The following is a 26,700-nucleotide window of genomic DNA, read 5'->3' as shown; positions in this document are numbered from 1 at the left end:
AAAGGGGTCCAACCCGTTACTAGCATGGTGTACCTAATAAAGTGGCCGGTGAGTGTAAGTGATTATCTCTGCATTTAGTGATTTTTGTACATCTGGCGTAAAATTTGAGAATTTTATCGCCACTTTAAGTTTTGTTATATTGTATAAAAAAATAATTAGTCGTGATTTTATTAGGGAACAACTTTGAATTTTTTGATGTCGCTGCTCATGGAGACTCATACATTATATGCCTAAGGGAGGTGCTTGTTTTGGATTTAGGTCGCTAGCGGCTTTGGTTTTGAAAATATTTGAATTTTAAGTTTTTGAAAATGAATGAATGAATTTATTGTCATTGTCATCATCATCAAAATCACTGACAGTTTCAGAGTGTGGAATTTTGCCCGAAAGAAAGACGATGACAAAAATACGCCCCCTACGGATCGGCCCCGGGCCCGGTGTCCCGTCAACTGTCTATGGTTAAAGTAAAAAAAAATAAAATTAAATAAAAATGTCATTAATCTTTAGTGACTACAAAATAAACAAAGGACAAAGAATGTTATTGCGAATAATAATGATAAAGAAATGAATTATGGTAAAGTTGTTTCATTTTAATGTGCTGGGAAAGACGTTAAAAAATAGCTATAGTCTTGCACAAATCATACAAAAATAAATATCTGTGATCCAAAAGGCATACAAAACAGTCTGTTGATGAAAATAGATAAATTATAAAAAGATATTTACACCTCCATTGAGTATTTAGAATCCATTGTGGTTTGTTCTTCCTCGTGGTGGCTTCTTCTTTCGGGTCCTCTTGGAATGCGGGGCCGGCGTCTCACGGTAGTCCTCGCCCGAGCCTGCTTCCTGGTCGTCTCGCCAGCCGCCGGGCGCGGCGGGGAGCTCTTCCCCCGGGTAGAGGGGCACTCGGCCGTATACTTTGTTCTGCAGTTCGGTGATGTCGTTGCGGATGTCGGCCATGAGTAGCAGCAGGAAGTCGAACGAACCTGGAAGACCCTTGAGGTAAACAGTAAGGACATATTAGTGAACAGCAAGAAAAAATAAGATATTTATTTATGCATTCTTTATATGCAAGTCCTCCAACTATCTAAATGAATAGGACGCTGAGTCATGGAATTCGATTATAGTATCAAATGTTTAAAATACGGGTGTCAAACTCATCTTTGTTGTGGGCCACATTGTAGTTATGGTTTCCTTCAATTGACTAAATGATTAGCAAATGAATCGTTTTCTATTTTGTTAGTCAATAATGGGATTAAAGATATTGTTGACCTCAACTGTCTGAATCTTTTTGTTTTTGAGCCGCTTAACCACTTCTTTTTTTTCCATGTTTATTACCCTTAAAAAAAAAAAAAAAAAAAAAAAAAAAAATGGTAGGACATTGTAAATATTCTTTAAAAAAAAATTCTATTCCTTTTTAAAATTCCCATTTTATTTTTTTGTAATTTTTATATAAAAATAGAAACACTAAAATTTGTAGAATAACAACAACAATAACAATAATACAATCATAAATATTGTAAAATGTAATTGTATATTGTAAAATAATAAAACAGTAATAATAATAACAATAATAATAATAATAAACTAATATATTTATATACCAATTTAAATTTATGGTAATTCTATTGGTTCCTTGTCTTTTATTTTCACATCAAATGAAATATCCCCCAAAATATGTCTTTTATTGAACAATTACACACAAACAATGAATGCTATTTGTCACTGTCATTGCACTGCTAATGCCACGACATAGTCACCTGCATCTCACTAAGTAATATGTTCTCAGACATCCGTCTCAATCTGGGTACTGCATAATCTGGGATTTGCATCAGCATTTTTGCACTGTTACATCAATATCTATGCACAAATGACCTCCGTGAAGTTAGCCCCCCATCAGACTTAAATTTATATTCAAATCATGTCAATTGTTTGCGCTACATTTGTGCTGTATAAAGTTTTGTTTGTGCTGCTATCACTTTTAAGATTTTTACAATTCTTTTATAGGTCAATCTGAGGTCTACTAGCCCCCATTTATTGCAAAATGGACTTGAAATAGTGCTATTCGTTTATGCTACGTCCGTGCTTGTTTGTGCTGTAAATTTTTGTGTTTGCGCTGCTATCGTTTTAAAGATACTGAGATATTAATTTCCAATGATGATGTCACTCACAGCTTTTCCGTATCCAACTCCACAGCTGATGGAGCGTACCAATTCTTTCAATAACAGAGGGGTGTCTCAAAAACTAGTGCAAACGTAGCGCAAACAAATGGCATCAATTCAGTTCCATTCTGCCGTAAATTGGTGGCCTGGGAGTCACGTCATCACTCGAAATGAATATCTGAAACCCCCCATTTTCTGCAAAATGGACCTGAAGGGATGCCATTTGTTTGTATTATGTTTGCACTAGTTGTTTTGACACCCCATTTACTGAGAGAGTTGGTAAGCAACCCTGATTTCGCATATCAATTAATTTGGTTCATATTTGTAAGAAATTTAGCCCTGACCCCCGTTCACCCAATCTGTTTGGTCTTATTAATGTCCCATCCCGAGCAAAAGGTGTACATGCAGGTTATGCTGTTACAGTTGTGGTCAAAAGTTTACATACACTTGTGAAGAACATAATGTCATGGCTCTCTTGAGTTTCCAGTTATTTCTACAAGTCTGATTTTTCTCCGATAGAGTGATTGGAACAGATACTTCTTTGTCACAAAAAACATTCATGAAGTTTGGTTCTTTTATGACTTTATTATGGGTAAACAGAAAAAAGTGATCAAATTTGCTGGGTCAAAAATATACATACAGCAGCGCTAATATTTGGTAACATGTTCCTTGGCCATTTTCACTTCAATTAGGTGCTTTTGGTAGCCATCCACAAGCTTCTGGCAAGCTTCTGGTTGAATCTTTGACTACTCCTCTTGACAGAATTGGTGCAATTCAGTTAAATTTGATGGCTTTCTGACATGGACTTGTTTCTTCAGCATTGTCCACAAGTTCTCAATGGGACTTTGGGAAGGCCATTCGAAAACCTTAATTCCAGCCTGATATAGCCATTCCATTACCACTTTTGATGTGTGTTTGGGGTCATTGTCCTGTTGGAACACCCAACTGCGCCCAAGACCCAATCTTCGGGCTGATTACGTTAGGTTATCTTGAAGAATTTGAAGGTAATCCTCCTTCTTCATTATCCCATTTACTCTCTGTAAAGCACCAGTTACATTGGCAGCAAAACAGCCCCACAGCATAATACTACCACCACTGTGCTTGATGGTAGGCATGGTGTACTTGGGGTTAAAGGCCTCACCTTTTCTCCTCCAAACATTTTGCTGGGCATTGTGGCCAAACAGCTGAATTTTTGTTTCGTCTGACCACAGAACCTTTCTCCAGAAGGTCTTATCTTTGTCCATGTGATCAGCAGCAAACTTCAGTCGAGCCTTAAGGTGCCGCTTTTGGAGCAAGGGATTCCTTCTTGCACGGCAGCCTCTCAGTCCATGGAGATGCAAAACACGCTTGACTGTGGACACTGACACCTGTGTTCCAGCAGCTTCTAATTCTTGGCAGATCTGGTTTTTGGTGATTCTCGGTTGAATCTTCACCCTCCTGACCAATTTTCTCTCAGCAGCAGGTGATAGCTTGCATTTTCTTCCTGATCGTGGCAGTGACAAAACAGTGCCATGCACTTTATACTTACAAACAATTGTTTGCACTATTGCTCTTGGGACCTGCAGCTGCTTTGAAATGGCCCCAAGTGACTTTCCTGACTTGTTCAAGTCAATGATTGTTCAAGTCAATAATCACTCACAAGAAATTGCTAATTTGTATTGCTGTATGCATATTTTTGACCCAGCAGATTTGATCACTTTTTCTGTTAACCCATAATAAAGTCATTAAAAGAACCAAACTTCATGAATGTTTTTTGTGACAAAGAAGTATCTGTTCCAATCACTCTATCGGAGAAAAATCAGAGTTGTAGAAATAACTGGAAACTCAAGAGAGCCATGACATTATGTTCTTCACAAGTGTATGTTAACTTTTGACCACAACTGTATATCGTCCCTACCAATGTTGAGACCAAATCTACGCCCTTGATTCATAAGTATCCTCATCATAGTGAAAACTACTCTTCCTAGGGTTTCCCTTGGGTAAACCCCAACGTACAGGCACTGACTAAGCCCACACAAAGTCAGTACCTCTCACCATGGGCAACTCGGGTGGAACCCTGTCCAGAAAGGTGACATTCAACAGCCCAAGAAACCACGTTCCACTTTTTCTTCGCCTCAAAATTGCCTTTTTTGTGTGTGTGTGTCTGTCTGTTAACTACCTTGAAATAACAACACTAGATTTTAGCAACAGATTTCATAAGCATGTGACGTTGATGTAGGATTGTCTTACTGGAGGTCCTACAGGCCCGGGTGCTCCTCTCTCCCCCTGGAGGGTAAAGAAACAAATATTTAGTTTAGATGAATTTGAGTAAAGGGGAGCACGAGTGGAATTCATAATATTGTCTTCATTTTTTTTTCTTTTCCTTTAACGAGTGTAAGCGGAACTGTGAGGAATTACTGTTGATCTACGGTAGCGCTTGTCGGCCCGACCGCTGAGGTGCTTTGGTGGGCTCGCGGGGGCGAAGGGGGGGTCACGCTGAGGCTGTGAGTGTTTTGGCAGATGGTTTGGATTTGTTACTCGGAGAGACAGATTAGCATCACCCTCCGATATATCCACACAAACATCCCCGGTGCGGGAAAATTGAAGGATTCTGTGTTAAGTAAAGGCACCTGAATTGGACCAGAGAAGCGAGCCGCTAAGCCCAGCAAATCGGTATTAAACTATGTGGCACGGATCCAAAAGATGTCATAACGTTGTGGATATTCAATAAAGAGACAACATTCATCACAAAGGTTCTGTTACAGACTCATCGAATTTGAATTATGATTATCTTTTGTCATTTAAAATGATAGATTTTGGTCCCATGTTAAGATGTCAAGTACTGTTGCATACGTACACATTTGAATGTCATCCAAATAAAACAGACCGAGTTCCACTCGCAAAATTGTACGTATTAATGACTGCAAATCTGACATTTATGAATTCAACGATCCTTCTGTGATGTCATTGTATAAGAACATTAAGTTTGGTCAGGCAAGCTTGAAAGTTAAATATAAAAAGGATGACTTACAGTGTTTGTAAAGCTGTGACTTGTGTTCCATATACAAAAAAATCTTGGAAAGAAATACAATTTTGGCCTATGTTAAGATCTGAAGTACTACTATGAATATGCTGAATTCCTATGATATGAGAGTATTCATATTTTTTGTTATTATCAATTTCTTCTTGTATTACATGTTATATAATTTTAGTTAAGATAGCAATGATAATAACTTCTTAATTGAGAATGTAGTTTGTATGTGTCATATGTCATACCTGTCATTGCATAATGAGAGAAAAACATTTTTTTGGGCCACATGACAAACACATGGGAAATAATGTAACATTAAAACAATAAAAAGTGTTGTTATAATTTAAAAGGAAATGATCAGTGGTTTTATTGCCAAAAAATTGTAATGTTACAATAACAGTCGCTGTATTACGAGGAAAAAGGCCAAAAAAAAGAGACTTGAAGAATTGTATAGAAAGCAAGATAACAGAGCAAATTAAATAAAAATGGGTGCGACCCTCGTGAGGAAAAGCGGCATGGAAAATGAATGAATGAATGAATGATTTAATGAAAAATTTACAGAAAACAAAGTCATAATGTTACAGGATTGAATTTGGGCAAAACTAAAAGCATAAAAGCATTTTGAAATGATATTGGATAATATCGACATTGCTTTTTGTTAATGGATTTTGGACCAATATGCATGTTGCCTTCAAAGTGAATGTAGAAGCTTTCTGCCTTTGTACAAGGGCTGGTCACAGCTCAGCATATCAGTTATGCTTATTGACCATTAGATGTCTCCAAACTAAGTTGCATGGGCTTTGTTATGTAAGCATTATCATTATTAAAAAATCTAGTGGGGGCATCGCAATATAATTACTGTAATTTTCGGACTATTAGCCGCTAATTTTTTCCTTCATTTTGAATCCTGCGGCTTATAGTCCAGTGCAGCTTATTTGTTGATTTATTTGGGGTAACAGGTAACTATTTGACAGCAGCGTCATAAGACATGACTGTCATAAAACCTTCATAATTATGACATGACACTATCATGGACATTACTGAATGTGTATGATCATCTGGCAAATTATGTCGCTAACTCATTTTATGTCCAGCTTGGATCTTATACATCCTTTCAAAAGTGAGATAATTTGCCGGAAAACACTGAATGACATTTGTTATAAGAATTGATTAATGCCCGCCGACAGTGTCATGTCATAATTATGATTGTCTAATGACAGTGTAACGGCGTCACTGTCAAATAAAGTGTTACTAAATACCATAACTAGCAAATAATGAAACGACTGGAACAGTAACTGAAGAAATAATTAGCACAGAACACAAATTTTGATCGTTATTTGCATCTGTAGCACTGTGATGCATGCTAGCAGGCATGTTGGACAACAACAATGTTGACAGCAGGTGGCAGCAGAGGTTGACTGTCTCCCCCATGGGAGCAGTGATGGCCAAATGAAGCTTTGTAGCCAATTGGTTTAAAGCTTCATGATAGTTCATTTGGTCTTATGATGGTATGGTCGTATAATGCCACTATCAAATAAAGTGTTACAGGTTAATTTCTTTCGGTCTAACTATCCCATAGTGCAGTGAGGACAGCTGCAGCTTACCGTCCAGTGCGGCTTATCTATGAACAAATGCCGTTTTTGTGCCAAATTTTGTGGGTGGCGGCTTATAGTCAGGTGTGCCTTATAGTGCAAAAATTAACGTAACCATAATTCAGTAGTACCTTTACTTACGAACGGCTCTACAAATGTTATTTTCAGGTAAGGACACGTTTACACGGGAAAATATTGCCTCTTGTTAAGAAAGAAATTTCAAGTTACGAGAGGCAAAAATAACATAAAATACTGTAAAAGTTGCGTATGTACTTCCTGCTTTTAAATGTTGCGCCGTGAGAACCTGCTGCCCTATTGTTCATAATATTTCCCATCATGCTTAGTAATGGAATTTATATTGATAATTTATAGAGCATTTATATGTAAAAAGTGTCTCTATTTACACAATTTTCCAGAACCAATTAATGTCATAGGTAGTGAGGCAATGATTAATTGATTAACCCAAGTAAATCAATTAGAAAAAAGCTTTGAATCAGAAATTTTGCAGCTTCGAGTATTCATTTAATTACATTGGCATTGTAACGGGTTGTTTTGAAAGTGTTTCTATTTACTTTTATTGATTTGGTGGATACATTGCCCTCTAGTGGCAACAGTGAATATGACATTACTCATTTAACATGGCTGAATCCAGCTGCTCTCTGTCAAGACCAACATAAGGTTTGTTTTTCTTTGAGCCAATGTTTTTTATGCATTCGTAATTTGGTTTATAGGTATATTTAGCTGTTTCTTTTGGGAATATGTGTTTGAACAATTTGTTAAGAGCATTGTAAAACCTTTTTATAGCATTTAAGCTAGCGGGCTTTTGCTACGCAAGTTAGTCAATCGTTCTTTTGTTGTACTTCGACCATCTTTATTTTTTTTAATACCGTTTGTGGCGAAGCTCATGTATTTTAATTCATTTTTCAATGACAGTGCAATTCTGCAGTTTGAATAAACACTCGAGAATTTTACTTTGTATTCGCATTTTATGCTATTTTCAAAGTGCAATCTTAGCAAGCCTTTTTTATTCTGCAACACAATAAATGTTCCTAATGAGATTACTTAATTATTTGAACTAACTAGTTGATAGATTAATAAACTACCAAAATAGTCGATAGCTGCAGCCCTTAGTCTTAAGTAGAGGTACCACGGTACGTTAAGTCCACGACCACATGTATCGTATCGGCTTCATATTGGTATTGGACTTTGCAGTACAACAATATCGGGATATAGTTTATCGGTTAAAAAGTCATAATCAGACAACTGCAATTGTAAATTTATGAGAAAAAAATATATTTTCCCAGGTCATTGGTGTTATTTTATGGGGAAAAAATGTGCAATCTGGTAATTTCTTATTGTAAAAAAATGTTTTGTTATAGCGATAAAAGTGTGTGCATGTGTAAGTAGACCAGCTTTCATTTATTTTCTGGGAAAACTAAAAAATGAAACAGAAAACATCATTGTTATGAAGTTTGGAAATGGACGCAACCCATTCCAGTTGCTTGACTAACCCTTCCTGGGGGAAAAAAACAAAAAACAAATACTGAAATATTCTCGACGTCTGCTGAGTCGTCCTGACACCAATCAGGAAAATGTTAATGGCGTCTTGAACACTTGGAACTGCTAACCCCGTGTGGCTTTATTTTGCTTTTCACGGGGCAAGAAACGTGTTTGCCCTAAAGGCGGATCGCATACGTCATTAAGCATCAGGCGCACGGTTCAAATCCGATTTAGCAACTTCAACTGTAAACAATCATCACCATATAGCCAACAGTGGACCTCTGTGGTAACGTTAACCGCGGTTGAACTCCAAACGTAAGCTCACCTTATGTCCGTCTTTTCCCGGCGCTCCTGGAGGCCCCTGTTGAATAAAGACAACAGCTCATATTTGTTCAAGCTCGTGCGATTTAATTCTGTTTACAAAAGATTTGACGCTACATTAATACATTTTTATGACTTACATTCTTACATATTTTTAAATGTGTGGAGTAGCATCAGCATTCTAAACTAGTATTCAACAAAAATTAATTATTATTATGATTATTTTTTTAATGTCTCTTGCAGACGTCCATCAATTTAATTTTGGAGGTATATCAGCGAATTAACAAATGCTGGGTGACGGTTATCGTGCTGGCAGGCTCTACCAAGGATTTGGCAACCCTACTGACCCTGGCTGCAATACCATTTCTGGCCACTAATCTCACACATGGGTCCTTTAAACACCTCAGAATGCTCACCCAAGGGCTTTGCAAACTTTTTGGCCCAGTTAACGCCGCCGGCTTGTCTGATTGCAAATTTTGATAGTGTCATTCATCAACGATGCAATGACCGCGTCCTACACATTCTTGGTCCACGTCCCGGTTGCGCTAATCAGCATGAAAGACGACGCTCGCGGGCAAAGAACGCGGACGAGCCAAAGAAAACCGCTCGTCAATGGATTAACCTTTCAGTCTTACCTCAAAAGGTGAACGTTTCGGCATCTTAGTCTAATTTTAAATGATTCCATTAATAATCATAAATCAACTCCGCAGGTGCGCATGTGATCTCACACTAAAAATGAGTCATTGAAAGTTGACCATTTATTAGTGACAAATGAAGTGGAATGATGCTGGAGGAAAAAAAATGAGAAGCAAAAAAACAAACAACCCTACAGTGGGTATAAAAAGCAGAAAAATCTGTGTGCCTTCATCTGCAACTGTTTACAACAGCTCATTTACTTCTCTCTCATTTTATATTTGGCGTCATGCTGGGCCGTTTTCACTTCTGCTGGCTTGACCCATATGTTTTATTTAGCTAAGAACATCGGTGCTTTCTGAGTTTTTGGTTTATGATGCTACAACCGCAAAGGACTTCTGTCCCAGCATGGGGCTACTTTACGAGGAACGCATTCCAAAGGAGATATGGAAACCTCTTCCCCCCATCAAATGCAAATTTATATAAAACATTATGTCAATCATACAGTGGGGAGAACAAATATTTGATACACTGCCGATTTTGCTGGTTTTCCCACCTGCAAGCCATGTAGAGGTCTGTAATTTGTATCATAAGTTCTCTTCAACTGTGAGGGACGGAATGTAATACAAAAATCCAGAAAATCACATTGTATAATTTTTAAATAATAAATTTGTATTTAACTGCATGAAATACGTATTTGATACATTACCAACTAGTAAATATTTCGGCTCTCAGTTCTTTTTTAAGAACCCCTCCTGTTCTCCACTCATTACCGGAAGTAACTGCACCTGTTTGAACTTGTTACCTGTATAAAAGACACCTGTTCACATGCTCAAACAAACAAACAAACAAACAAACAAACAAACAAACAAACAAACAAACAAACTCCAACCTCTCCACAATGGCCAAGCCCAAAGAGCTGTGTAAGGACATCAGGGATAAAATAAAAGACCTACACACGGCTGGGATGGGCTACAGGAAAATAAGCAAGCAGTTTGGTGAGAAGGTAACAACTGTTGGAGCGATTATTAGAAAATGGAAGAAGTTCAAGTTGACGGTCAATCTGCCTCGTTCTAGGGCTCCATGCAAGATCTCACCTCGTAGGGCATCACTGATCATGAGGAAGGTGAGGGATCAGCCCAGAACTACACGGCAGGACCTGGTCAATGACCTGAAGAGAGCTGGAACCACAGTCTCGAAGAAAACCATCAGAAACACATTACGCATGGATTAAAATCCTACAGCGCACGCAAGGTTCCGCTGCTGAAGCCAGTGCCTGTCCAGACACGTCTGAAGTTTGCCACTGACCATCTGGATGATCCAGAGGAGCAATGGCAGAAGGTCATGTGGTCGGATGAGACCAAAATTGAACTTTTTGGTCTAAACTCGGCTCGTTGTGTTTGGAGGAAAAAGAAGGATGAGTACAACCCCAAGAACAGCATTCCAACCGTGAAACATGGAGAAGGAAACATCATTTTTTGGGGCTGCTTCTCTGCCAAGGGTACATGACGATTGCACCATATTGAGGGGAGGATGGATGGGGCTATGTATCGCCAGATCTTGGCTGACAACCTCCTTCCTTCAGTGAGAACCCTGAGGATGGGTCGTGGCTGGGTCTTCCAGCATGACAACGACCCAAAGCACACAGCCAAGGCAACTAAAGAGTGGCTCCGTAATAAGCATCTTAAGGTCCTGGAGTGGCCTAGCCAGTCACCAGGTCTGAACCCAATAGAAAATGTATTATTTAAAAATTTTCTGTTTTTTTGTATTAGATTCCCTCACAGTTGAAGAGAACTTATGATACAAATGACAGACCTCTACATGCTTTGCAAGTGGGAAAACCAGCAAAATCGGCAGTGTATCAAATACTTGTTCTCCCCACTGTATGTGCTAGTTTGTGCTGATATCATTTTAGAGATATTGAGATATTCATTTCGAATGATGACGTCACTCGCAGCCCCAAATTTACTGCAAAATGGACCCGAAGTGGTGCTGTTCGATTGTGCTATGTTTGTGGGTGGAAATTTTTTTGTTTGCGCTACCACGGTTTAGCAGTTATCGCAAATTATTATTTTGTTAGCTCATCAAGAGTTCAACTGACCCCTCCCTTTAGTTTGATATACAGTGGGGCAAATAAGTATTTAGTCAACCACTAATTGTGCAAGTTCTCCCACTTGAAAATATTAGAGAGGCCTGTAATTGTCAACATGGGTAAACCTCAACCATGAGAGACAGAATGTGGGGAAAAAAAACAGAAAATCACATTGCTTGATTTTTAAAGAATTTAATTGCAAATCATGGTGGAAAATAAGTATCTGGTCAATACCAAAAGTTCATCTCAATACTTTGTTATGTACCCTTTGTTGGCAATAACGGAGGCCAAACATTTTCTGTAACTCTTCACAAGCTTTTCACACACTGTTGCTGGTATTTTGGCCCATTCCTCCATGCAGATCTCCTCAAGAGCAGTGATGTTCGGGGCTGTCGTTGGGCAGCGTGCGTTACAGTGGTTTTTGTTGAAAGTCGCCCCCCTGGCCAAGGCGCACGGGAACAGCGACGGCCGAACAAAGTACCGCTCTGCCGATGCTGCCTCCGCGCGCACCAACCGGGAAGGCAGAACTTCACGCGTTCTCTTCTTATTTTTAACCCTTTGCACTGACTCCATGTTTCAAAAGTTTGAGGAACACTCACCGAAAACAGGTTGACAATTTAATTCGTCGACAATGGTAAAAAACAAGGCAAAAACAGACGCCGGAGGGACAATTCTGGATCCAAAACAAGGCTACATGTTTCCGAGCAGCAAAAATCTGTGTTATCTCAGTGTCCAGTCTTTTTAAAGTCCGTGCTGAAGCAGGCCGTGCTGAAGGTGTGTCCGAAGGTGTGTCTGGGCGTTGCTTTTGGGTCTTCCCCTCTGTGGCTGGTTTTGGGCGGCTTAGGTTCGTGCGCGGATGGGATGCCCGCTATCAACTTTGTTGTCCGGGCTGGCTTGTACTTGTTTTAGGACAAAGCGCTTTGTCCTTGGAGTTTGCTGGGAGAGCTGATTGCAAGAGTTGGTACGTCAATCTTGTTCGGTGATAAGACGGCATTGTGTATCTCTTCTATTTCTTCTAAATAAACTATGGTGTGCTATTTATTTTATATTAGTAGTGCAGTCCTACCGTAAATATGAACGTGAGACTATTTCCTGATAAATTATATTACGTGTGTTAGAGTAATGCAAACAGTTAGACGGTGCCTACGAGAACCTGTACCATTCTTTCTCATCTCCCCCTCATTAGCCCGGATAAGGTGATTCCCTTTACTGTGTCAAAAGGGCATGTAGTGGAGTTTGCTTAAACAGTGAGATGAATGTGTTAGACTAATGCAAACAATTATATGGTGTGTGCGATGACGGTATCTTTTCCCTTAATTTTGTTAGCTCTCGCGTTGTTATGACACGCCCCTGACGATCGGGTAACGACGGCGACTAGTAGAGGTTCTGCCAAAATGCATGGGAAGTTGAGGCAACCACGACCGGGAGTTGTGCTTGCCCATATTATATCGTGTGTGGTCTCAATCTAAGTGCGCTGTGTGGTGAATGACACAAGCGCAGCATGTGAAGTAAAAGCTAAATTATCATCCCATTAAGCAAAGCATTGAACTAGGCATTAGAAGCCGATTCTTGTGGTCGCGATAGCCGAATTCTATCTCTACTATCGGTTCATTGAATATTTAATGGCTACTTACTGTCGAATGGTAACTTTACTATCGATACAGCTGTATGTCTCACCTGTAAAACTGGATATCCAGTGGGATCGGTTTATCGATAAGTTTTCAAGTTTAGGAATAATGTGATACTTTCACAAGAATAAATTGAAAAGATGGAAAATATTAACTGACCACAGGTCCACGGGGGCCTCGTTTGATGTGAGACAAGTCTGGCGTGGGACCAATGGGTCCCATCAGGCCTCTTGGTCCAGGACTACCTGGGGGCCCTGTCAGTCCTACAAGCCCTGGCTGTCCTTTTTGTCCTGGATCTCCTAAAAGAAATAATTAAAAACATCAATTAACCCTATAGACCCTATTTACCAACGTCACAGAATGACGTGTCGCTGTATCCGGCCGCCATATTGTCCATCTTTGTTTATCTGTATTCTCAATGGTTTCAATTTGTCGTGCAATTTATAGCGCAATTCATGGAAGCCCCGGTGCTTTCAGACACTGTAAACTCATTGGATGCTTTGCATAAAAGGTGTTATGTGGAAAAGCTTCAGTCTATCCATTCGCCAGATCCATATTTTTCGACCCGCTGTCTTCGCCCTCTCTGCCTGACATCTGCTACCCTGATATCTACAACTATCTTTTCCACAGAAACTCTGCCTATTCTCACAAAACTTTGAAAAACATTAAGAGCAGCACTCTAAGCAACATTAATTACCCTGTGTGATTTCTAACATGGCAACAATCAAAAAGTTGACTGCGATGGCCGATGCTTCAAGGATAGGTGGATATTGGACTATTTCTTCAATAAAACATGCAACAACTGTGTCTGCCTCATTTGCAAAGAGAAAGTCGTCGTTTTCAAAGAGTTCAATGTGACGTGATAATGATATTACCGAACAAGACACGCTGACATGTACGACAACATTACAGGCAAGATACGCAGCGAGAAATTATAGCAACTTGAAGCTAGTTTAATTTCACAGCAGCAGTATTTCGCAAGAGCCCGAGTGTCAAAAGAGAACGCCACAAAGACGAGACTGTTGAAATTATGAATTAAAAAAAATAATAAAGCAAATGTGACACACAGAAGGGCTTGCTAACATTCCTTTAAATATATTGTTCTATGTAAATCAGCCAAGATAGCCCCCCCGCATTTTTACCACACCAAATCTGCCCCCCTTTGCAAAAGGTTTGCACACACCTGTTTAACTGATGATCCGTAGACGAGGCCAGCTTCTTTCACTTGGTACCAGCTAAATATTATTCAAAATGTAATGATGGTGGAAGAAATAAGCATCTTGAATTTGAAACTGTATGTTGTCGGCTATTAGCCTCGCAATGATCTTAATTGTGGTTGTCAGCCCAAAACCCTCTAAATATATATTAAATGCATCTTACCAGATATAAAATGACTACTACATAATCCGTGGTAATCGTTTGGAGCCCAGTTTTCTCGTCGAATTGCAGCAGTCCATCTCGCTCTCCTCTCCGGGTCTCTCGGAATACGGTAGAACTTCAAGTCTCTCCGTCTATCGTCTCTGTTATTGCAACCGACCGCCACACACGACTTCACCATTTTGATTATTAATGATAACGAGCAGAAAAACACACCATAATAGGAGGAATTTACGAAGCGCTAATGCATTAACATGACGAGTATACGGGGGTGTGGCTGTGACGTCACGTGAGTAGGGTCTATACACTTCGTTCGGTACATCGGGGACGCCCGCCTCCCCTTGATTTCTGTGGGCCATAACGTCTGTTGTAATCGTCGTAAAGATATCATTTTTGGCCAGTATATCGACAAAATAGTAGCTATTTCATTTAACACCAGATGGTAGCACTGCTGTATCGTAACTAAACTGGGCCAAATAAGATGCATGTTTACCTTGTGGACCAGGCAGGCCGGGGGGCCCTGTCAAAAAGGCAGCTGGGATCTTGTCGTTGGTCCATTGTTGTGGAACATCAGTATTGCTTGACAGCATCTTGGAAAACAAAGAAAAAGTTATCTTTTTTATTAGGGTTGTTCCGATCATGTTTTTTTGCTCCCGATCCGATCCCGATCGTTTTAGTTTGAGTATCTGCCGATCCCGATATTTCCCGATCCGATTGCTTTTTTTGGCTCCCAATTCAATTCCAATCATTCCCGATAATTTTTCCCGATCATATACATTTTGGCAATGCATTACGAAAAAAATGAATAAAACTCAGATGAATATTTACATTCAACATACAGTACATAAGTACTGTCTTTGTTTATTATGACAATAAATCCTCAAGATGGCATTTACATTATTAACATTCTTTATGCGAGAGGGATCCACGGATAGTAAGACTTGTAATTCTTAAAGGATAAATGTGACTTTGTATATTGTGACTAAATATTGCCATCTAGTGTATTTGTTGAGCTTTCAGTAAATGATACTGCAGCCATTTAACTTCTGCCCAAATGCATGATGGGAAGTGCAACCATGACTGTGCGTAGGGGCACCAATTGATATATCTTCTCTGCGTTGGGAAATAACATAGGGTGTTAAGAAAATGATCAACTACTGCCTGTCTTCCCCACATTGCCTCCCACGTTATTTTTAATTGCTGAGAGAGGTATTGTAAGGCTTTAGTCACATAAAAAATGGTTCCAAAGGCTGTCAAAATTCTCTCTACTCATCATACGCTGCCTTTTAGCGCTATCTATAGGTAAAAGGGCGTCTTTATAGATTGAACGTGACAACGCGTGAGTGGGTCGTGCAGCGCATGCGTTAATTATTTAACTTGTTAAATAATTTTAAAAATTCATTACCGTCGTTCACGCAATAAATTTGATAGCCCTACTTTTAAGCCAAAACTACTCTGGATGAGTGTAAGACATTTTGTCTGTAACGTTAAATACAGTTAGAAAATGATTTAAGTAAAAATAATATATATATTAAAAAAAGGCATGTCCGATATTTTTTTGCTGATTCCGATACTTTGAAAATGACGTGATCGGACCCGATCGATCGGGACATCTTTAGTAAGGACTAAGCTTTGGTCAAGCTGCTGCCAAAATCTCAAGTTGCGAGATCAAATCGAACAATCGCAAATATAATTCCTAGTTTGAAATCTTTTTTTTTTTTTTTAAAAGCATATCACTCAAAGTCATCCGGCACACAGCAAGGAATTTTCTTCATTGTTAAAAAAAAATACCTAGAGTTATGATAAGTATCGGTATCCCACTATTTTCTCACATATAGTACCGGTATATTTCACTGACGACCATATAAGATGATGCATGTCAAATCAACCCCTCGCAAGCAAAATCCCTCATAAAGAGCAAAATTAGCTTATCTAGTGTGCTTAGTATCTTGCCAAGTATGTATGGAATTGGTGAACCACATGACTGAAAGCAATTGATCACATGACCCAGATTAGCACCAATGGCAGATGGATTCCTAGAGGGACACGAGAGCCCGCTATTGACTTTTTTTACTGTCCAATTCGCACTTGGAGAAAGACGTCAAGTGAAGTGAAATGTATCCAGGCGTTTTGCTTTATTTTTTTAAATAAAAGAGGAAATAAAGAAGTGTAATGTTCCTCCAGGGAGCTCTTAATGTGAAACTCCTGCTGCCAGGTATGACTGAGAGGAATAATAAAGCTGGAAGTAGAGTATTTCTGCAGATCTCCACACTGAAGACATACAGGGGCTGGACAAAATAATGGAAACACCGAAAATATTGGCATCATAATCATTGAACATAATTATTAAAGAAGGGCATGAGGAACATTCACATTAGGGCTGTCCCAAACGACTAATTTCCTCCCGATTAGTCAGCCGACTATTTTTACGATTAGTCGACTAATCTAATATTTTTTATATATATATATATATATATATATTTTTTTTACTAGTTTAATAATGATTTTTTGTTTAAGCTTATTAATTCACAAAAAACATTTTGGAACACCTAAATTCTTTATTGACGTATAAATAAATAACATAAATACCAATAAAAAATCACAAACAATGAGGTCAAATGCTGCTGGCATTAACTAGAGCAAAAAATGTAAACAGAAACACTGTGACTTCACCTCTTTAACAGGAGTCAAAACAATTCTTACTCTTTTTGTGGTATGTCATTGTCTATATTGTTCTAAATGTTAAAATGAATTGCAATGTCCCAGACAACCATTTTCAGTATAGTTTGTGTGAGTTCAGATGCTTTTTCTGGTGTGCGTTCCGCATTTTTAGGGGATGGGAAAAACTGTTCAACTTCTGTTTTTTTAACCTGAAAATAGATCAAGTAGAGGGCACACTGAAATATTACCACAATTATTTTTAATGAAAGGCACACGTACCCACAGTAACAAAAATTAAAATATATAGTATTGATTTTATAGTATACTACTATATGTAATACTTTATAATATTTGAAAAAAATATTGTATAATTAGATTATATATATGTATTAAATATTTTATTAAATAGAAATGCACGTTGATACGATGCACATAAAGGCAACTTCCATTAAAAAAAATCGTTAGAAAGTTGTATGGACTTACAATCCGCTAACTTGTTGTTTCTTGTCTTCGAAAATTACACTTGGGTGACGGCGCTTCAAGTGTTCGTTCATAGCCGACGTGCTACCGTGGTATGCGAGCTCATCTTAGCAAAGAGCACACAAAGTGGCACCCTCCATATTTTCCTTGAAATAATTCCAGGCTCTGGCTATTCTGGTCCGCTTTTTTGGCTTTATGCCACTTTCACGTGTTACCAATTCAGCCCTTTTTGGTAATAGGCAGTGTTTTCAACTCCTCGCCATAGTGAACCGGCGATTCAATTGGCTCGTTGTCGTCGGTTCGTCCGGGTTCGTCAGATTTCCTCCCCAGGAAGGCGGCGGCGTGCATAAAAACACCGAGAGGCGTCGGATGGCTCTTTACGGATACTTTTATTGACCAAAATAAAAACGTGGGGGACGCAGCCACTCAACTCGGCGCTACCCGCGCAGTTTTCCAACTCACCGATTTCGCTCCCTCTCTCTCGCTTGCTCACCCACTTTCTTCCTCTTTGCTCAATCTTACAACGCCGGTCACATTGAAATAACAGCGGCCCCCTTGGGGGTGCAAGTAACAACCGCTTGTATCGCGAGAGCCCGCCATTCTAAACTTTATCCGCATGTAAATTTTTTTTTAACCCGTCATTACCCGTCGATGGTATGTTTTGCCCGTCGACGCATTTACGTCATCGATGACGTCGACAACATCGACTAGTCGGGACAGCTCTAATTCACATGCAATTTGCAGACAAAAAAAAATTCTTAAATAGCATTATAATTGGAATTAAAATCATATTTTGAAACTATTCGACTACATATAACAATTTGGCAAAGCGCAGATGACGAGAAATGCGTCTTTAAATCTTCCGTTTATCTCCTCCTGTCATTATAGCGCTCTGGCACCTCCATCTTGGTGATGACGTCAGAGAATGAACAATTTCAGCGGATTTAGCATTGAGCCCCATGGAGGAGGAAGCATTTTTCAGCGATTCTGGTTCTAGTGTGGATTTTACGAACAATATTGTCCATCCAGAGGAAGTATTGGACATACGGCCATATATGTTTGAGACGTGTTTGGAGGAGGAGGAAGATTCAGAAAGAGAAAATTGCGACAGAGACAACAAACATGAAGATGATGACTAAAGCAGACTGCATTTGCAAAACAAAATGTCATCATTGTTTTTATCTCTCTACTCCAATATTTTTACAGGATATTCTTTGTCTCTAAGTATTTTTTTCCCCGATTACTGAATATATTGAATGGTCATGACAAATAACAAATATTGTGCTAAATGGAATACAGAATATTAAAAATGCATTTATTCAGTACGACAGGGCTAAATTACTGCATAATAGTCAAAACTGCCGACTTCTTAAATCTCCCGAACGGTATTTTATGCCACGGATTTAGTCCGGCTCTTGTCATTTCCCTCTGGACTCGTTGACAGAGGAAAGAGCGTAAACAAAAGAGAGCTAGGCTACATGCTTACACGAAAAATCACACAAAACTATCCTGACTCATGTCACACACAGCGGTGAGCAAGTTTCAGCACATCGTTCCCCTGCTGCGGCCCCGGCAGGCAGTCCTGCCGGACGCCCACCGACATTGCCCTGTGACGTGGCTGCTCGTCGCCAGGGAGGCAGCAGGGGAATGAACGCCGAAAATGGCGCATTCTCAGTGGACAACCCGGCCAACGTCGGAGCATGTGGCTGCCCGAGCCAAGCCGAGTGTAGCGCTCTCTAGGCGGCCATCCAAAGAGGGCCGAGGTGGGTAGAACTCTCGACATAATAGAGAACCGGAGACGAGAGCGGGTGGCTTCTCGAGCACGGGCGCTCACACCTTCATCGGTCGGCAACCATAGTGTCCATCCAAGCATCCAAGCGGTCCATTTCATTCAGGAGCATAAAATACCGCGTGTAATATGAAATGAACATGCTTTGTTGTGTCACATGCACTTTAACATTATTGTGCATTTATGGTCAGTTTTAGAGGTTCAATTAAGACATCATTTCCACCGCCATCGTCTCTAAAAGAGGGATTTCTAACTGAAAAATGGCTTAAAATTCCTTTGGAAACAATTCACAAGTTGTATGAATAAATACATTGGAAATTTGAGGCTGTAATTGCTGCAAAAGGTGGATCTATATCATGCTATATTAGTTTTAGTTGATTTTTGAAGGTGTTTCCATTATTTTGTCCAACCACTGTACATTGAATGTAATCTAGCAAGTGTAACATACAGTGAATCGCTGTTTATTGTTTAGCATGTTTAAAATCCGCACTCACCTTCTGTTTCAGTTGCAACACAGTAGCTTTAATCTGCTGAAAGTCGTCACACGTGGCCGAGCAGGTCCCCGTGTTCATCACATTGTCAGATTTCTCCAAGACGTTTTGCAGCACTGTTAAAATACATCAAAGTTAGATTTGAAGCTAGGTTTATGTTAGGGGTGCAACGGTTCAGTTAGCCCAAGGTTCGGTTTGAACCTCGGTTTTGGGATCATGGTTTCGGTTCGGTTTCGGTTTGCTTTTTTTTTTTTTTTTTTTTAAACTGCCTTTATTTTGCTTTTAAGAAAATGAAATAAACACTTAAAATGTAAACATTTTTGACTGTTAAAATGCCTCTTATCTCTTTGGCTAGTGTAGTGACTGACTACTGAAATACACAGTAGTAAAAAAGTTACTTGGCAAAGTAACTGATGTTACCTTTCATGTTTTTTTTTTTTCTTTTTTCATTTTTCAAAAAAAAAAAAACAACAACATAGAAACCTTTGCTATGTTTGGAAATCATTTAATGTTGTGTATCAACCGTTACAGTTGATAAAATTGCTCCCGTTTTTGCATTAGTTCCCTTTTGTCTACTTTCGACATGTGAACATTTTAAAACCGTTTCATCCTTTAAAGATAGACTCAAGTCAAGATTTTACCGATTTAGGAGAATTTTGGATAAAAAGTTACTTAGGTTCGCTAGGAAGGTTCACTACAACAGAGCTTTTCTGAGAAGTTTATTGCTCTAAAATGGCGGCTGTTTACTAACGCTACCGAGTCTGTCATTTCGCATGTTGTTCTATTTGCATGCGATATCTAGGTGTAAATCGTAGGCTGTCGGCTAAAGTCAGGAAATGTTGGAGCCACCTAGCCTAGCATCGCGTTTGCTACAGCGTCACAACAAACACTCTGTGTCTCTGACTTTTCCCGCGCCATTTAACCACCGTATTAATGCACACTGTCTCGTTTCCGAAACGGTGACAAAATCCGAACAGAGGAAAAAAAACGTAATGCACGAAAAACTTATGGATTTTGAACGTAATGTACAGCGTACACATTTGAAAATCAGTGCTCACTTGTACAAATTACGTCAAGTCTGTACAACTTGACAGGCATGAACTATAGTGGACCGTCACAGTTAGGTAGTAGCACTCTGTAGCATGGGACGTCCAACTATCAGTGGTTAGGGCGAAACTATGTGCTTTAGCGAAATCATCTTCGATGGCTTTGCTTGCCATTTTATACATGTCGGGGATTAAATTGTTGGAGAAATATGTCCGCGAGGGAACAATGTAACGCGGGTCAAGCGTTGCAAATAAATTAACGAAGCCCACCGTGTGTTTTCACTGGTGTCATTTTCGGGGTTATCCTGCTCTGAGAAAGTGATTTCTGAGGGGCCAGATGCATGTTATAAGTGTTGCCGTTAGCATAGGGAACAAGCGCTGAGCAATGCTTGCAAATAGTTTTTTAAAATTTTCAATATTTTCTCTCCCTCCGCATTGTAGTCCACGGGGAAACCGAAATGTTGCCACACCGCAGATTTGAAAGAAGCCGGTGCTTCCTCAAAATTCGGTCTCTCTACTCCTCCGCTCGCCATAGCTTTTTGTTTTCTTTCTTGTTTCACTTTCACTTCGCTCGTAAGCGAGAGAGGGCGTTACTTGGCTTCAATTACACAGGTGCTGGACAGCGATCGGACATTTACTTGCGGGGCAGGAATTTCTCCACAGCTGTGCTTCACGTCACACACAGGCACACAGAGCTCGACCTATTCATTCCACAAGCGTTCGGAATAAATTAATTGCAAAACCGAAAAGGCGCGGTTCATGAAGGCGTATTGAACCATACAGGGCGAACCGTATGGTTCGGCTTTGAACCGCAAACCGTTGCACTGCTAGTTTATGTACACCTAGTTTGGCTAAAAAGAACACACAGGAAGTCAATGTATCTTTTGTAAGGTTGGTAGCTGCTCCCACTGGTTTGTGCGATGGGATGGAACGGACAGGAAAGCAACATAGAACATAGAATAGAACACATAGACTACAAGGGGATTTGTTAACAATGGAAAAAAATAAAAGTGTTCGTTGGCAGTCACAGAGTAGAATTTGCGATCGCTACACAAAGCTAACTAAATTACCCGCAAGAACGGTAAGAGACGTAGGACAACCAGAGGATATAGAGGAAGGACAGGGCTGATGGTAAAGGATAGCTTGTTGAAACAGGAGAATGTCATTGTCAGTCGTGTCGATAAAAATGCTAAGGCTATGCTTAGGTCGGCTCGTCTTTTTCAGCCTTCGACACTCAAGCCATCTCTAACTGAACATTTTTATGTTCTTCGACATCTTTGCCAGTGAATTTGGCACCAGGGACATCATTTTAGGTAGGTAGGTTTAGCTCTGTAAACATCTCCTTCGTACACGATTTCCATTCATTTCCTATTAGGGACAAACGGTGGCTTGTCCCCACTTAGCAACAGTAGCTAATGTCATGAATATTAATGAGCGGAAGTGACGTGTTGCTTGCGGTACGCCATTGACACACATGTTCTTACACAAGAGCTCACTGACCCGAGAAAGATTACTGAGTTAAACTGCATATCGTGTTAACTCAAAAAATAAATTGAAACCCACATTTTAGTATTGGTGACCCACATTAAAACACCAACCACTCTGACTAGAGTTTCATTGACAAATATGGAAGCAGACTTTATGGAAGTGTGACATCACATCTCACGAGCCAGTCACGCGACTCCCCTTGGAGGCGACCAGTGCGCCGGAATTTTTCCACCATCATTCCCATTTACTCTTCTGGTTTGATAATCAGAGTAACAATCGTGAAAAAAAGAGCGCATACAGAGGTTGCTTTTGTTTCCTCACGCATACATTAAAAAGGAGATTGACAGTGTCGGGACCACGGTGCTTTTGCTAAACCGAGAAGACCCCCATGGGAGGAAGGACCGCCTCATTGGCGACGGAAGGGGCGTGACAATCTTTATTATTATTATTATTCCTAATCTTCACGGTGCTTTGTAAAGTTTTCCTCAAGAGCATCTAGGCAAACCAGAGAAGTACTCCGAGTCCGAGGGTTCAAAGTTCATGCTCAGGAGGAAAAATTGTTCTGACGTGCCATATGTAATGACTACCAGGTGTACACACCCGTGTATGTTCAGACCAATATAGGTGATACTGGTATTTTTCTCATTTTTAAGGATGAATAATATGGATTAATTATATCCTAGACAGAACTTTGTGCTTCTTTTTCCACTTATTTTACTGGCAGGATGTTATATTCCATCAAGAGGATTGATTCAACTGAAAAATGTTAAACCGTATAGCAATTCCTCATTTACATGTAAACAGACAAAGAGCCCCATGATTTTTTAAACATAATAATTATTTTGACACCAGAAAGTTAAATTTTTAAAATGCGCACACACCTCTCCCTCCTACAGCAAGATTTTTCTGCAGCCATTTGGCTGGCGTGATGCGAAAAATAAATGTATTAATCCGCAAAATCAGCTGAATCCTTAGTTCATCTCATACAACAGAACGGCTGTATAGTGAAGAGGACTCCTTCTACTGTACACGTCACAGCGCCCTCTTTCTCAACTCAAGATTGTTGCCGCTAGTCACTCATTTACATGGCGCGGGATTCAAAAACTAAATAAATATAGCAATCGCTTCCACACACATCCAAGCAGTCCATAACATTCAGGAGCATAAAATACCGCATGTATTTTGAAATAAACATGCTTTTTCGTGTCACATGCACTTTAAAGGGCCTGCGAAAGTGTGGAGGGGCCCGCGTATATCCCCTAGTAGCCACACCTGCCGGAACTTTACCTCGGGGGGCCCGTTTATACTCATCGCACACGAGCCCTGATCACATTTGTTCCACCACTGAATCCACCAATGCGCTGATGAGTAAACAGAGCCCTAACATTTTAACTGAGACTGCCCCAAGAAGCCCTTTTTCTTACCTTCAATAGATGGACTGTCTCACCAAGCCTCCGCCTAGTCTCCGCTTAGCAAAAACACTTTTCTAACCCACTTTAGACTTGTTACTGTTTTTACGTTTCTGGCACTGATTTGATGGGCCAAACGCTTGATGCTTTATGTTCATGCACCTACAGTTACGCTTTAGGCCTGGAGGTGGCTGTAGCGAGTAAAAAAGTGACAAACTCCATATAGACCCTACTCACCTACGTCACAAAATGGGCGTGTCGCTGTTTCCGGCCGCCATATTGTACCTATTTTTTAGACCTATTCTCATTGTTTTCAATTCGTCGAGCAAGTTATAGAGCAATTCATGGAAGCCCCGGTGTTATCTGACGCTGTAAACTCATTGGATGCGTTGCATAAACGGCGTTACGTGGAAAAGCTTCAGTTTATCCATTCGCCAGATCCGTATTTGATGCCTAAATCGATGTTTTTTGACCGGCTGCCTTCGCAGTCTCTGCCTGACCCTGATATTTACAACTATCTTGTCCACACAAAATCAGCCTATTCTCACGAAAGTTTGAAAAACTTTAAGAGCTTGGAGGCTTATAAATGCTACGTTGCTGGTTGGGTGAAACAGGTCCTCGTACACGAAAATTCGGCAGGAATCTTGTGCTCGGAAGGTGAGTTACGAAATTTTCAATTCAAAATCTTTTGTTCTTGCTAACATCCACTGTCAAGTCTAATGTATTTCATGTCATTTGTCAATGGAGCTAGGGCTTTTAATGTTTATATGGTTTAGCGATAGCACTCTCGCTACATACAAATATAATATGTAATAAATATGAAGTGCGATAGCACTACTCCAGATTGTCCCTAGTTGAATTGATGTTTTGGCTTTTGACCTCAATAGTGAAATTGTAAATTAATTGTATGACAACTGTCTGATTATCCCCTTATAATTATATATTTTCAGGTAGTTCAAAAACACGCCATAATAGGAGGAATTTACGAAGCGCTAATGCATTAACATGACGAGTATACGGACAACGTGGCGCGGGTGCGTGGCTGTGACGTCACGTGAGTAGGGTCTATAGTCCCTTTAACATCACCAAGAAATTGATACTAGAGGTGGGAATCTTTGGGCACCTAACGATTCGATTACAATTCAAAGGCTCCGATTCGATTATAAATCGATTATTGATGCACCGCTTTTAATTTTATGTACACTAGTTCCAAAAGTGTTCAAAAATCCTCTCAGGCTAAACAAACTACTATTCCAGTATCAAGTTAACCGTTAAAAACAGTAAATAAAATACTCAAGTCCCCATTCTGTATCCGCAGCTTTAAACTACATTCAATTAATTTAATGTTGTGAATCGACCGTTAAAGTTGTTAAAATTGCTCCCGTTATTCCATAATGTCCCTTCTGTCTACTTACGACGTGAAAGTTTTAAAACGGTTTCATCATTTAAAGATCGATTCAAGTCAAGATTTTGCAGATTTTTTTTTTTTTTTCTAAGATAAAAAGTAATTAGGTTCGCTACAACAGAGCCTTCGAGAGAAGTCTACTGCTTTAAGATGGCGCCTGTTTACTAGCGCGGGAAAGTCTGTCATTTCGCATCTAGTTCTTGGTATATGATCTAACACGGCCGTCGTCTGTCATCTAGTTCTAGATGTACTGTATGTGATATCTACCATAGCCGTATGTAACCCTATGTTTGTAGCAACCAGCAACTGGGCGCTGTTTGTAGCGGCTGACGGCCGCAGTCAGGTATTATTATTATTATTATTTTTTTTTTTTATCTAGCGGCATGAGTTGAACATGATATTTACTCTCGGTCCGTTCCACATTGCGTCCTGAAGACCGCGCTGACTGTGTTTTATTTCCGCTTGACCTGGTATAATTCAATAATCGGAATTTGGATGTTTGCGAATCATTCTTGAATCTTCCACGGCCGAATCGCGAATAATCTAAAAATCGGAAATTTCTCACGCCTCTAATTGATACATTTTTCTTAACTTTCTAAGACGACGTCATGTAATGTTAAATGTAGCAGTGTCTAAACGATGAAAAATTTATTGGGGACCGAGACGAAAACTCTCAAGAAATTTAAACAATAAAAAGAAGTATATACAAAATACTTTTAAAATCGATACTTGAAAACGTTAATAGACTGCTCGCGAACCACAAAACTGAGCGTTTCCAAGTCAAAATTTTATAGGGGCAATTACATACTTGTGAACTCTGCCAAGAAATAAAAGATGCTTTCAAAGAAAAAAATCAACACATTCTACCTCTCTCAACAAGGCACTGACCTCTCTCTCCTTTAGAACACGTTCGTCCATCTTCTTCCAGGAAGTAGCCTGGAACACACTCACACTGGAAGCTCCCAACTGTGTTGATGCAGAGTTGGGAACACGCTGTTGCATTTGTGTCAGCACATTCATCGATATCTGGACAAATTACAATAAAGTAAAATGACACATAGATAAAAAATTACCTATACAAGGTGACCCGCCAAAAAACAGGCCCCAAATTTGGATAGGCGTCTTTTCTTTGATTTTTTTTTTCCAGAATAAAACCGGAATGTAGCTATAACTAGTTTTATTATTTTTTTCCCAGAACATCATTTTTTTTTTTTTTCCAGAACATCATACATCATTTAAAAAATGAAACAAACAAAAAAACAGAAACGTAAGATGATGTTAGGAGCTGTGATATAGTGTTAAAATTACAGATGTCCCGATCGCACATTTTGGCACCTGAGTTTGAGTCACCTGATTTTGAGAATCTGCTGATACCCGATCCAACACAACAACAAAAGTTTTAGTTTTTTTTTTATTTAGGGCTGTCAAATTTATCGCATTAACGGGCGGTAATTAATTTTTTTAATTAATCACGTTAAAATATTTGACGCAATGTATGGAATGACCCATTCATTCGTTGCCTCAAGCATTTTACAATGACACCGTTTTAGCACAATGAGAGCGAAAAGGCAGAGAAATGCGAGTGGACATTCATTGGACCGCGCCTTTTATTGGCTTAAGCT

At 39.6% G+C, this 26,700-nt stretch overlaps 1 protein-coding gene across 4 annotated transcripts in view; it reads right to left on the bottom strand.

Moving 5' to 3' along the window:
- Nucleotides 1-577: 577 nt before the first annotated feature.
- Nucleotides 578-26,700, bottom strand: part of ccbe1 (collagen and calcium binding EGF domains 1) — an 83,114-nt gene continuing 56,991 nt past the window's right edge. For all 4 annotated transcript variants that reach the window (XM_057818111.1, XM_057818112.1, XM_057818110.1 and 1 more), the window contains 7 exons: nt 25,967-26,104; nt 19,734-19,846; nt 14,803-14,899; nt 13,092-13,231; nt 8,584-8,619; nt 4,386-4,421; nt 578-990 (listed from right to left, as the gene is read on the bottom strand). In XM_057818111.1, the coding sequence (XP_057674094.1) occupies nt 736-990; nt 4,386-4,421; nt 8,584-8,619; nt 13,092-13,231; nt 14,803-14,899; nt 19,734-19,846; nt 25,967-26,104 (815 nt within the window). In that variant the 3' untranslated portion in view covers nt 578-735. The remainder of the gene's footprint in view (nt 991-4,385; nt 4,422-8,583; nt 8,620-13,091; nt 13,232-14,802; nt 14,900-19,733; nt 19,847-25,966; nt 26,105-26,700) is intronic.

This window comes from Corythoichthys intestinalis, chromosome 17, assembly GCF_030265065.1.
Source record: "Corythoichthys intestinalis isolate RoL2023-P3 chromosome 17, ASM3026506v1, whole genome shotgun sequence".
Lineage (NCBI taxonomy): Eukaryota > Metazoa > Chordata > Actinopteri > Syngnathiformes > Syngnathidae > Corythoichthys > Corythoichthys intestinalis.
This window is presented reverse-complemented; position numbering and strand designations above follow the sequence as displayed.